The 13,057-nt window shown below is 38.3% G+C and overlaps 2 protein-coding genes across 3 annotated transcripts in view; one reads left to right on the top strand and one right to left on the bottom strand.

The window, feature by feature from the left end:
- The window catches only part of LOC142857839 (putative ATP-dependent RNA helicase DDX60), a 108,553-nt gene that overhangs the window by 56,827 nt on the left and 38,669 nt on the right, over positions 1–13,057 (bottom strand).
- Positions 1–13,057, top strand: part of LOC142857836 (ubiquitin carboxyl-terminal hydrolase CYLD-like) — a 38,028-nt gene that overhangs the window by 6,641 nt on the left and 18,330 nt on the right. Inside the window, exons 1-4 of one of the 2 annotated variants that reach the window (XM_075986857.1) lie at positions 191–540; positions 1,492–1,794; positions 3,959–4,064; positions 11,592–11,690. In XM_075986857.1, the coding sequence (XP_075842972.1) occupies positions 1,654–1,794; positions 3,959–4,064; positions 11,592–11,690 (346 nt within the window). In that variant the 5' untranslated portion in view covers positions 191–540; positions 1,492–1,653. Of the gene's footprint in view, positions 1–190; positions 541–1,491; positions 1,795–3,958; positions 4,065–11,591; positions 11,691–13,057 lie in introns of those variants that run through there. The other variant, XM_075986856.1, reaches the window with a different exon arrangement.

Raw genomic sequence — 13,057 nt, 5'->3', positions numbered from 1 at the left:
TGAACATGGAGGGTATATTATGAATGAGCGAGCCTGATGTGAGCAGCCATGGACAATCTAATTACATCTTAAACGGAAGCTGGCCTAAAGGGCTCAGGTTGCCTGTCTTTTACCATATTCCCGAACCATCCGTTTTCCTGAACATGGCATTCAATCTCTGTAACACTTGCTCCTGCACCTCTACACGGGTACTCCAGCTTGGCCGGACTCCTCCCGGGGCCAGGTAAACAGCCAAGACTCAGGAACCACACACAATCATTCTTAGGCTCCAAAGTCTCTTTTGTTTTACTCCCTTCCTTCTCTAATCACATCACTGAGAAATGTACAGAGTTACTGTTGGCAATTACCAACTGTGAGGAGAGGCTCAGCCTATTTAGAAACAGAATTCGACTAACTAAAGGCCTCCAGGTAGATGTGGGCAGCCCTGTGAAAGTACAGCTGCGATCTGGGGAAGAGAAATTTCCAGGAGTTGTGTGCTTCAGAGGACCGTTATTAGTGGACAGGACAGTTTCGGGGATTTTCTTTGGAGTAGAATTGCTGGTAAGTTTGATAGGACATTTGAGAGAGGAGGAGAGAGAGAGAGAGCATATGAGAAAGTGTGCGCGTGAGCGAGAGACCATGAGCACATATTTTCCCCTTTATAAGATTTGTGTTTTCTGTTTGTTTGTTTTTAGTACAGTTCTCAAGATGGACCTCAGGACCCTCTGCCTCTGAGCTATAGTTCAGCCCCCAAATTTATTTAATGATAAATTGAGAGGATATAACAGGATTCCCAGTTCTTAGTGTATGCTACTAAGCATAACAGTTTAGAGGTAAAATTTTTGAAGTGTGTTGCAGCGATTTCAGTTTGCTCATGCTTATCCCCGGAATGTATAAACTGCCTTGGAACTTATGTGCCTTGGCAACATATCTAAGAATTCTATATTCCAAACTGACTATTGGTTCACATTTGACACTCTCAGGAGTAGAGAGAGGTCATGCTTTACTTGCTTCTTGATTTGGTTTTTCAAGCAGTGAAATAATTAGGCTGTGACTGCCAGTTATGGTATGTACTAGCAGGGTTGCCAGCTTGTAGGTTAACTACATCAAGTTCTCCTGACCTGTTCCTCATCTGTGACGTGCTTAGAGCACACATGACTTATAGTAGTTGTACGGTGGATGGCTGTAGATGGTTACAGTTTGTTCTCAGTAAATGGAGTTGATGCTGCTGTTTGGTTAACGTTGAATGCCTGTTCGTGACAAAAGTCGTGGTAGAACTATGTTGTAAATTTAATCCTCACTCTTTCTCAAAAGAATTATGATCTGAAATTATGAGTTAGTTTCGTCATCAGCTACAGCTTCTTTATTCTTTAAACACCCTAAACCCAACAGCAGCTGCTAGTCATATTTCATATTATGGATATAATTTAGAGTTTTTCCAAAGTAATTTCCTGAAATCCCTTTAATGGATAACCTTTTCATATCTCTTTTTAAAAAAACTTTAAAAACTAGGAAGAACCTCGTGGCCAAGGTTTCACTGATGGGGTATGTCAAGGGAAACAGCTTTTTCAGTGTGATGAAGATTGTGGCGTGTTTGTGGCATTGGATAAGCTGGAGCCCATAGACGACAATGACAATGGATTGGAAAGTGATTTTGCAGCCCCGGGGGATACAATGCAAGCTGAACCTCCCCCTCTGGAAATAAACTCCAGAGTATCTCTGAAGGTCGGAGAAAGTGTAGAATCTGGAACCGTAATATTCTGTGATGTTTTGCCAGAAAAAGAGAGTCTAGGATATTTTGTTGGTGTGGACATGGTAAGGATTTTTTGAGTTTTATTATGGTAAATATATATATTAATTTTATTATCAATTTAGGAATAAATTGAACACTTTGTATTCTTAAAATGGACTAATTTACAGTATTTTAAAGAACTTATTCCAGTTTGTCTTTGGTACAGGAACATTATAGTAGGAATGTGAGCAGAAGCAATACTTTTCCCACATTTTTTCGTCTTTTAATAAACTGGGATAATACTCTCAGTCTTTAATTTCTCCTTATTTTAACTGACCAGTAGACAAAAACAAAAACCAAACCAAAACAATAAAACAAACTGACATTTCTCTGACTAAATCCAAATATATTGTATGATACTGTATTTTCCTTTAATTTAAAAATACTTTTGATACTTTTTTGTATATTTGCTAAAGTTTAATTAATTTTCTCATAATAATGAATATAGAAAGTTATTAATAGAAAATACTCCGGAAAAGAACCTTACTGCTTTTTGAGTTGACAGAGTATTCCCACAGGATTTTCACCGTCTAAAAACTGGTTTCTTATTGCGGCAAACTGTGTATAAGAAAGGTTCCAGTGTAACCATGGTTACACTAACAGTTCAAATCATTTGGCATATTCTCATCATGGCCTCTCCACTGTCTGTCTACAGAAATTTTTCATCATCCTGTGCTGTGTGCTCTGTTTCTATTAAATAAATTCTGCCCAGTGTGTCCATGCCTGGTAACTACAGACTGGGTGTTTGCCTGCTGTAGGTACCTCAGAAGTGAGGTTATGGTATAATATGACTCCTTTTGTTTGTGTCACTCAATTTATTACTGAATAACCATACTTGCAAACAATGGATGCCTTCCAGTGCACATAGTGAATTAACGTGGCCCTAAGAGTTGAGGAGAGAGAAGTTTAGAACATTTTTATCATAGACTGAAGGTATAGGCAAAAGTTCATTATGGATAAAGGAGATTCCTTCATAATTGTTCTTACCAGGATGTGTTGGGAGAGGATTATGAGCAGCAGACTCACACAGTGAATATTTTTAATAATCATTTTTATAATTCATAAATGCTCTACAGAGATGGTTGGGTATGAATGTTCCAGTGTGTTTCTGTTGCCTTGTACTTAGAAATTGTGTAAGATGGCTCATTAGTTAGGTACAAAATCAGAATTTGCCAGACTCTCGCTACGTGAAATTAGAGCCAGAGTAAGACCCATGGGTCTCTCAGAATCGTTAATAATTAAGAACAAGAATTCTCTAAATGAGAGTTTAGTGTTTCAGAGGAGTTGTAGACTGGGTAGAGAGAATGTTGGAGAAAGAAGGCCATTCTTTTTTGGACTTAGTCTCCCCTTGCTATAGGTTTCTTGGGCCAGGCTTTAGATGTTACAGGAACTGTTTGGGTCCTCTCCCTTCTTAATAGTCACCTAGGAGGTCATCTTATTTAGCCCAGGCAGGCTGTCTTGAGATTTGCCTGCCAGCTCCACACAAGTTCTGTCCATTGTTTGATTTACGCAAGCATCAGTTCCAAACAGTCCCGTTAGACTTCTTGATAAGAAAGTTCGTCGATCCCAACTTTACTCATGGCTGTCTGTTTCCAGGGACACGCTAACATTCCACACTGGTTCTCAGGGCAGTTGTTTCATTGCCATCTGCTTGTGCCTCACGAATAACTCCTGTGGCTGGTGACACAGTAGAGAATACCTTAGAAAATCAAGACTTTCCCCATTTTTTGAGGAAAGTCTTGTATACCCACAGATAACAAGAGAATTCTGAAGTAACTGCTCTTCTGTTTATAAAAAGACACACAGTAATACAGTGAGCAAAGTGCCCAGGGGATGCAGATGTGTGATTAACTTTAAGGGGAGGTTTCTGGGTAAAATAATGCAATCCTAGTAAATTTTCTTTTGCAGACAATGTCTCTTTAAACCTCAGCTGGTGTTATTACTGCAGACTAAAGTATGAAAAAGGCGTTTGAGTCATTATTTTGTGTGTTTGCTGTAAGTTGATTGTTTTATTGTAAAACGTTGTTACTTTAGCAGATAGTCCTAATACAGCCTTTCTTTTGGGCAAAATAGTTAACATTTTTCTATGAAAGATATCTTAGATAATACTTTTGAAAGAAATGTTGGTGTTCACATTTATATTGATTGACAAAGGTATATAAAGGTTTACTTTTTTGGCATTTCAAGGATAACCCTATTGGTAACTGGGATGGAAGGTTTGATGGAGTACAACTTTGTAGCCTTGCAAGTGTTGAAAGGACAATTCTTCTGCACATCAATGATATCATTCCAGGTATGTCTCCTTTATGTATTCAGAAGATAGTTTCTAACATGTATTTTGTTATGAGAATGCAAATATATACTAAAAATGGATCTTTTGAAGTTGGCTTTGTATTGTAGAATTGTCGTTATATAGACTAACCTTTCTTTTCTCCCGAAACAAGGCAGTAAAGTTTATTTCTAAAAGTATGTAAGTATAGTGAAGTTTATACATTATCTCTTAGTCTTCTCCTAGACATTCTAATAGAGAAAGAAATCCTGTCTTATAATTGGAAAGTTCAAAAATACAAAAAAATGCTGTCTTTTGGAGTAAGAGATGAAGCTAGAAGCTTTTAAAAAAATTGTTTATATCATCTAAACTCCACAGAGGATTCAGGATTCTTATTAAATGATGGCTGAAATTCCTTTTTTGTTGTTTTTAATTATTTTTTTCATTTATTTTACATCCTGATCTCAATTTCCCCTCCCTCCTCTCCTCTTGTGCCCCCCCCTGCCCCTAGCGCTGGTTGCCTCCCCTTTGTTTCTGTTCAGAGAGGGGCAGGCCTCCCATGTGTGTTAGAGTATGGCATATCAAGTTGAGGTAGGACTAAGCTCCTCCCTTTCTTTTAAGACTGGGCAAGGCAACCCAATATGATGAATAGGTTCCCAAAACTTAGCTTAAAAGTTAAGGATCCCAGTGTTAGGAGTCCCACAAGTAGATCAAGCTACACAACTGTTACACATATGAAGAGGGCTTAGGTCAGTCCAGGTAGGATCCTTCACTATTGGTCCAGAGTCTGTGAGCTCCTATGAGCCCAGGTTAGTTGTTTCTGTGTGTTCCTCCCTTTCTTCAACAGGATACTTGGAGTTTGGCCCAGTGCTTGGGTATGGTTCTCTGCATCTGTTTCCATCAGTTACTGGATGAAGACGCTCTAATGACAATTAAGGTAGTCATCAATCTGAATATAAGAGATGTCCAGTTCAGGGACTCTCTCTACTATTGCTAGGAGTCTTCGCTGGGACCATCCTTGTGAATTCCTTGAATTTCCCTGACATGAGGTTTCTTCCTGACCCCGAAGTGCACCCTCATCGAGACAACTCTTTCATCATTCTCCCCCTCCAAGTTCTTCTTGTTTTAAGATGGTATTGTGGTAGATCATGCTTCATAACTGTAGTCAGAAACTATTACATAGTTTTATTATATCTATTATTCTTAGTATTTTACTACATATATGATTTATTACAAAATAATAATTAGGGCCAACAAGATGGCTCAGTGGGTAAAGGCACTTGCACACACACACACACACACACACACACACACACACACACACTGCTGGGTATGTAACACAGAGTGTTTTACATTGGTATAATTGGTACTGTGGTAAAACACTCTACCATTGAGCTACAGCACAGCCCCTGAACTTAAAAAACAAATGAAAATAAAAACACCACCCAAAAATAAAAAACAAAAACACCCCCCCCCAAAAAAACTTAAGAACCTTTTGTTTTGCCTCAAATATGTATCTTCTTTGGCTGCTATGAGGTGATTGACAATGGTAGTAACACCAACCACTGCTGTTAGAATTCCCAGTGATAGGCTAGTGCATTGAAGTCAATAGAGGCATTCAGAAATAGGGATGTTCACAAGCCATAACCAGGGATGTGCCAGGCCTGGAATTAGATGGTTTATGCTATCTCTATGTCCTGAACAGATTTATAAGATAGGTCTTTATATAAATATTGCTGATTAAAAATACAAAACAGAGAGGTTGGAGAGATTGCTCAGTAGTTATGACACTGACTGCTTTTCCAGAGGTCCTAAGCTCAAGTCTCATGGTAACTTACAGCCATCTGTAGTGGGATCTGATGCCCTCTTTTGGCATAAAGTCATACATGCAGATAGAACACTCATATACATAAAATAAATAAATATTAAAAACATATAAAGCAGAATAAACAACAAAAGCAGCAAAAGCAAAACAAAATAAAAAACCTGGGGCTCAAATCAGACTTAAATTATCTATGATGAAAGTGAGTGGCAGAACCAAAGTCCAAAACTCATCTGATTATGAACCTGTGTTCTCTTTAGTCCCCAACAAATCCATATCCTACGAGTACTCTTGCATTGTGAATATCTGCATAAACCTCTATTTCTTAGTGTCACATACTGGTGAATATTATTTCCATGGAGATGGAGATGTGTTTTGTTTCTGTTTCTATAGAAGATGATTTTACTGTAACAAGAATTATAAGTGAGCAACACACTGTATTTTTTCTTCTAGTGTTTTCCCATTATTGGTAAGGTTGACAACAAAATGCTTTTGAATTTATTTCTATAGCTTATTTTAGGCCCTGAATTCCTTATTTCATAGAAACGGAAACTGAAGGCTCCTAACTGAATTCTACCCTTCCTCTCTGCCTGTTGGTGTCAAGTCATAAACTGTTCTACAGTTTGAACACGCCTCCCACGCAGGAAGGCATGAGGTTCATATGACAGCTTTACTTCAGTTCTGCTCTGAAAATGTCTGACACACTTTACTTTTGATTTCTTTTGAGATATATTTGTTATTGAGAATTTTGATACATGCATATAATGTATTTTGATTATAATACCCCCCCAACCCCTCCTTGGTCTCCCACTCCTAATTCCCTTTCTTGCTTTTTGGAAACAAATGGTTTATATTCAGGGAAAACATATGTGTCTTTAGTTGTGTTTACTTTTCATCCATGCTTTATAGACAGCACAGTTTGGTATGTTTGTGAACTAAAATGCTTTTTTTAATGTTACAATAAGTGCTTATTGTTTAAAAAACAGCAGAAAGCCCTCACGTAGACTTCTTTAGATGTGGATATTTAGGAGGCAAAGCAAATAAGCATTCTTGGGGTTGAGACTGTAGCTCCATGGTTAGAGTACTTGAGGGAAGCTGTAAGTTCCAGTCTCAGCACTGAACAAAAGTGATGATTAGGGCTAGCAAGATGGCTCAGTGGGTAAGGGCACTTGCCCTCAAGACTGATTCCTGGAACTCACAGGGTAGGAGGAGAGAATGACTCCTGCAGATTGTCATCTGATCTATGCATGCATGCTATGGCACATGGGTGCGTGTGCGGACACACACACACAGAGTGATAAATTAACTAAAAAATGTTAAAGTAATTCCTATGTAGAACTTTCATTTAATAAGTTGAGATATACAGTAAATGAACAGAATCTGTGGCCAGTAAGATGGTGATGAAGCTGGAGAATGGTCAAACAAGGGGTAAAGAAGATGGGGGGCTGCCCTGTCACATTCATGTGCTCCCACAGACCTCTGCAGGAGACATTTGAGCAGCACACACAAGAAATTATTTGGGAGCTGAATTAAGAAGGCCTTTTCAAAAAGTTGGAGAGTTATGCTGATTTTATAATGCTAACTTGCTGAATGGCTGGGAAGAAGCCCTTGTAATTCTTTCTTTTATTTATGAGTTTTTTTCACAGGAGCCAATTCAGGGTAATACCGCTCCTCTATAGTCATATCTCACTAATTTCACAATAGCCCACAAATTCCACTTTAGTTAGCAAACAAGTATATTTGGGCATTTTTTTAAGGATTTTTTTCAGAGAACTGTCCAATGGTGCTTTTGAAACCTTAAAACCTGCGACATTTTTGTGTGAATGTAATTGTCAATTTTTAGATATCTTAATTGCATTGTTTTGGGTATTGCATTTTATAGCTGAATGAAGTATGTTGTGGGATTGGGAAAATCATTGTTAGTATAACCATTCAAGAAGGAAGAAGAGGGGCTGGAGAGATGGCTCAGTGGTTAAGAGCACTGCCTACTCTTCTAAAGGTCCTGATTTCAATTCCCAACAACCACATGGTGGCTCACAACCATCTGAAATGAGATCTGATGCTCTCTTCTGGCCTGCAGGCAGACACACAGACAGAATATTGTATACATAATAAATAAATAAAATATTTAAAAGAAGAAGGAAGACGATTCCTGAGCTGTGAAGCTCAGGGATGCAGAGTTGGTTGTGTGTTTTCAGTCTTCTGTAAATTAAAAATTGATGTGTTCCCAGCTTTCTTTCTTTATATATGTATTTATGTGACTAATATATGTTTATATTCCAACTCTAAATTTGTTTGAACTTTAAATTGTCTTTGATTCTGCAGTAGCACATAATAAATAGAAAAAGGAAAGTAAAACTGTTTTGGAATTAGACTGTAATCTTACAAGGAAATTTTTTTAGCAGTACCCACCTGATAAATATCTTAATTATTTTCTATTTCAACACTGGTATAGAATTAAAATAACAAAAAACAAAACAAAACAAGAGTTTCATGACTTGGGAGTCCCTTGTCAAGATCTTCAAGATTCCTGCTTGTCATCGATGTTATTGCTGGTTTAGAGCAGTGGTAAGAAAGGAAGAGAATGCTTTTTCTCTTTCATAGCTATTGATATTCATAAACCTTGAATAGTAGATAATTGAGAACGATACTGCTTTTATACACATAAATTACACGTATTTGCCAACAAAATTAAGCTTGCAAATAGACTTTTAAAAAGCAAAATTATTTTAATGAAAATTAATTTGGTATATTTGAATAAGCATTCATCTATATTTTGTATCATTAACATTCTTTCCTTGAGGGGAAAAAGTGTGACAGTGTCTCCTTTAGTTCCTTAGTTTATTATTTTTTCTTGCCCAATTACATCCATTTGTGGGACAATATTAACATTTCTAGCACGTAGGAAAGATTGTTTTTGGAGCAGCTGAACAGTTGGTGAGATTTGGGAAGAATCTCCCCAGTGAAATATTTCTTCCTGTTGGTATCTGGAAACCTTTGCTTCACCTGCTGTAAAAGTGTCCCTCTTTGCACTGCTGTTTCTGATGGTCCAAAGCATTAAAGCTGCTGGGACAGCACATCCAGGTTTGTAAAGTTGCGATGAAGTATGCCAATTTGTGACACTCCCAAAGTATGCATTTCTTTGAGTCATGCATTTAAAGTAATGCATTGAGCTGTGTCTGTCGTTGTGAAGCTTAAGAGTATAATGCAACTATCAACAACAACTCAGACTACACAGTATGTGCGCATTCACAGAAATTTGAAAAGGAAGTCATTTAGTGGGACCCTTTCCTCCTGAGGCTGATCCCAAACTCATAATTTCTTTTTGTATCCTTCCCGATCACTTTTTTCTTTGTGTTGCATGTCTTCATAGTTTATAACCTTTAAAAAAGGTAACAGTTTTGTAGCAATATAATTTACATAATTGATAATATAGCCATAGACCAGTACATCTCAACCCTAAGAAAAGCTTCTTCCTGCAGAAGATGTCAACACAGAGACCTTCAACTGGTTCAGGTGCAAAGAATAAGAGACTGGAGTCTGCAGCCTTAAGTGGGCACGTACATTTGCACTCCTCCCACCAAGGCTCAGGGACTTTGCAGAAGAGAGGGCAGAAAGTTCTTAAGAGCCAGAGGTAGAGGTCAACTTCAAGAAAACAGAATTTTCTGGATGCAGCAGGGCTGTTGTATATATAATCTTACAGGAATTGTGATGATGTGTTCATGAGCTGTGCAGCTTCAGTCCAGACAAAATCCCAGCCTGTAGGGAGTGGGGAGTAGGTATGAAACCCCACCACCAGCTGAGACTGTGGCTTCTGACAGGAACTTGACCTACCAACACAGGGTGCCACTATTTACAGTAAGATTTTAGAGAAACAGCTACACTGTTTTACAGCATGATTGTATGGTGTCATATAACCACTGGAAATATATGAATGGCCCAGTTTTTCCACATCCTAAGCAGCATATTCTCAGATCTGTAAAGGGACCTGAGGATCAGGGTACCTTTACCTGTCAGGGATATCTAAATTAGACATATATAAGTTAAATTTGGACATATAGTTTATCCAAACAGTTGCAGCTTACCAATGTTAGTAGAGGCAAGAAGATTAGAAGGAATATCTAGTTTTTTTTAGCTGTGGTTCTCAGACAGAGAGTATAATCCTAATCTGTAGAAGGCAGAACCAAGTTTTAACATTGTAAACAATTTAGTGTTTTAAATCAATATCAAGGGGTTTACTCTTAAGTTAAAAAAATCTCACTGCGGGTGGCTGGAAAGATGGCTCAGAGGTTAAGACACTGACTGCTCTTCCAGAAGTCCTGAGTTCAATTCCCAGCATCCACATGGTGGCTCACAACCATCTGTAATATCTGGTGCCCTCTGGCCAGCAAACATACAGACAGATAGAGCACTATACATAATAAATAAATAAATAAATCTTAAAAAAAATAAAAAATCTGACAGCTAGCAACATGTGTTCTTGTACATGAATGTAGAGTTGCAGCCTTAATATCTCAGTAAATCTGTGTTGTTATAAACCTTGTTTTTTTATGAACAGGACAGGAATTATACAGAAATACATTGTAAGTCAAAGCATATGGGAGAGGAATATTTCCTTGGTGGGATCAGCGCATGTGGGTACCCTTAATAAGGATGGGACTGAGGTTTTGAACTTAACCAAAATGGTTGTTATCTCTGCATTTGTACTTTCTCAGAGCAGTTGTAATCTGGAGTTACAAGTTTTACAGATTTTAAAACATGCACACAAACACACACAGGCTTAAAGCAAGCATACTGTGACCACATTATTTACATGCATTTATTAATAGATGAACAAAATTTTTCCAGGAAACTGAGTAGGCTGCTGGAGCCAGGCGAGCACACAGGTGGTCCCACTGAGGGCTAGATCAGCAGATGCTGTAAGGGAGAACAGAAACCCAACATAGGACAGAACACCTATGCAAGCCAGAGTAGTAGGGAAGGGGGAACAGATCCGTGGCAGGGAGAATCCCAGCATGACCAGATCACATGCCAGGGATGAGACAGGAGTGTAGAGATGCAGACAAACAGCAAGAGAAGTGTGAGTGTGTGTGTGAGTGTGTGTGTGTGTGTGTGTGTGTGTGTGTGTGTGTGTGTGTGCATTCCTAACTCTGATTTGTCTCCGACCCAGGTTTTTATCAAGCTGTGTTCTGTGAAATACACTGATCCAGCATACTTGGGTGGCTGAGAAAGTTTTATCAAGTCAGTTTAGAACATCACATTGGTTAGAGGTTCTCCAGGCACGTGGGCATGTAAAGGCTCCGGTTTTTACAGTAAACAAATTGTCCATGTTTATCTTGGCACCCTCCATAAACGCTTGAGTGTAAAACACTGTAATGTGTAGGTTTGTGCTGGGCATGCTGATCTGGAAAATGTAACGAAAATTATGAATAAGGTTTTCTTTAAAGCTTTTTAAAACTTCCAATAAAATTGACTGCATCTGACTAACTTTTCAAAAATTAAAGCATTTTGATAACTGATGATTATATTTTCTTACAGAAATTATATTTTTAAGTACAGTGTTGATTTTTTTTCACCCAAGAAATTACTTTTCAGTACTATGGAGTCTTTAAAGAGAATCTGTAAGACTATAAAGATTGTGCTTTTTTTTGTTGGAAAGGATTTCTTTGTTTTTTATGCTAAACTATGTTTCTTCCATATATATTTAAAAAGTATGTTTACTATTTCAGAGAGCATGACACCGGAAAGGAGGCCACCCAAACTTGCCTTTACGTCAAGAGGTGTTGGTAACAAAGGTTCATCTAGTGAAAATAAACCAAAGGTTACAGGTATGAAGGCCATTCTTGGTAGTTTACATGAAAATATGATTCTTCAATATGTTAAATAAGCTATATGTTATTGTGTGTGTATATATATATATGTATATATATGTATACATATAATTTGTTCCTACACTTTATGTAAACTAAAATTTTATGTACATGATTTTAAGTGAGGATGTAGTAAAGAAACCACCGGAATGGCCAGCCTATGAGTTGTGGAGGGAGATTTTTATTTGGATAAGAGAGAGAACAGCTGGCGGTGTTACACGCCTTCAATCCCAGCTCTCAGGAGGCAAAGGCAGGTGGATCTCTGTGTTCGAGGCCAGCCTGGTTGACAGAACAAGTTCCAGCAAAAAACCCTAGAGGGGAGAGAGAGAGGGAGGGAGGGAGCTTCTAATACACACCAGAAAAAGTTTCGACCTGTGTTCTGCTTGTTCTGCTGAGCTTTGTCTAAATGAACCTTTAGGAGCTGACTGCCATGCATTCAAACGGAGTATCCACAGTTTCACTTGGGAAGAACAAGTCCCCAAGGATGGTGTCATGTATAGCTGCCAGGGTGCAGCTTTTGGGTGCTTTTGCTTATTTTTTTGTACAGCTTTTCTGAGTTGGCTTGGGCAGAATCTTCTTTGAGGAGTGAAGACTGCATGCTTGCCACTAAACTTTTTCTCTAATTCATGAACCAGCCAGACTTGGATTTTCTGGAAAGATTTCTGCTGAGAAACTGGTGCTAAAATAAAGATTGCTTTCTGACCATCACCAGCTTCAGTTTCCTTGGCTGTGGTGGGTGATACTGAGTTTCCAAGCTGTGCCTTGAGATCTGAGTTCATCTCCAGCTCAAGCAGTGCATGAGAGATGCTAGACTCGAAGTCATCTCTTCTTGTCGTCATCAGGCTTCCTAGTCTTGGTGCTTGAGCTGATCCTGGCCTTCTCCTGAAAGGAGGAAAGTACCACTGGTCATATGGGTCGTGGGCTGCATTGTCAGGCCATTGACAGGCACAGGCTGAATATTCCACCACATCCCTAACGAGGGCACAGAGCCTCGGAGGCCCATCCTCCTAAACTACAAAGAACAAGAAATTGTGTTAATAAAATTCTAAGATGTTTATATTGTAAATCTAAAAAAAATAAATTATTTCTTTTGTAATGTTGGGGATCAAAGTCAACAGAACCTTATAAGCTAGGTACGTACTTTTTTACTCAGGTATTGTTTCAGACACTGAGATTACTTTCTTTCTTTCTTTTTTTTTTTTTTTTTTTTTTTGGTGCTTGCATCAAATCTGGCATCTTACACAAACGAATATAGGACTCTACTCCTGAGCCATATACCCACCCAAAACCTGAATGTTTTTTAACTTAATTTGTTCATCAGCTTG

Source organism: Microtus pennsylvanicus, chromosome 9, assembly GCF_037038515.1.
Source record: "Microtus pennsylvanicus isolate mMicPen1 chromosome 9, mMicPen1.hap1, whole genome shotgun sequence".
Taxonomy (NCBI): Eukaryota; Metazoa; Chordata; class Mammalia; order Rodentia; family Cricetidae; genus Microtus; species Microtus pennsylvanicus.
This window is presented reverse-complemented; position numbering and strand designations above follow the sequence as displayed.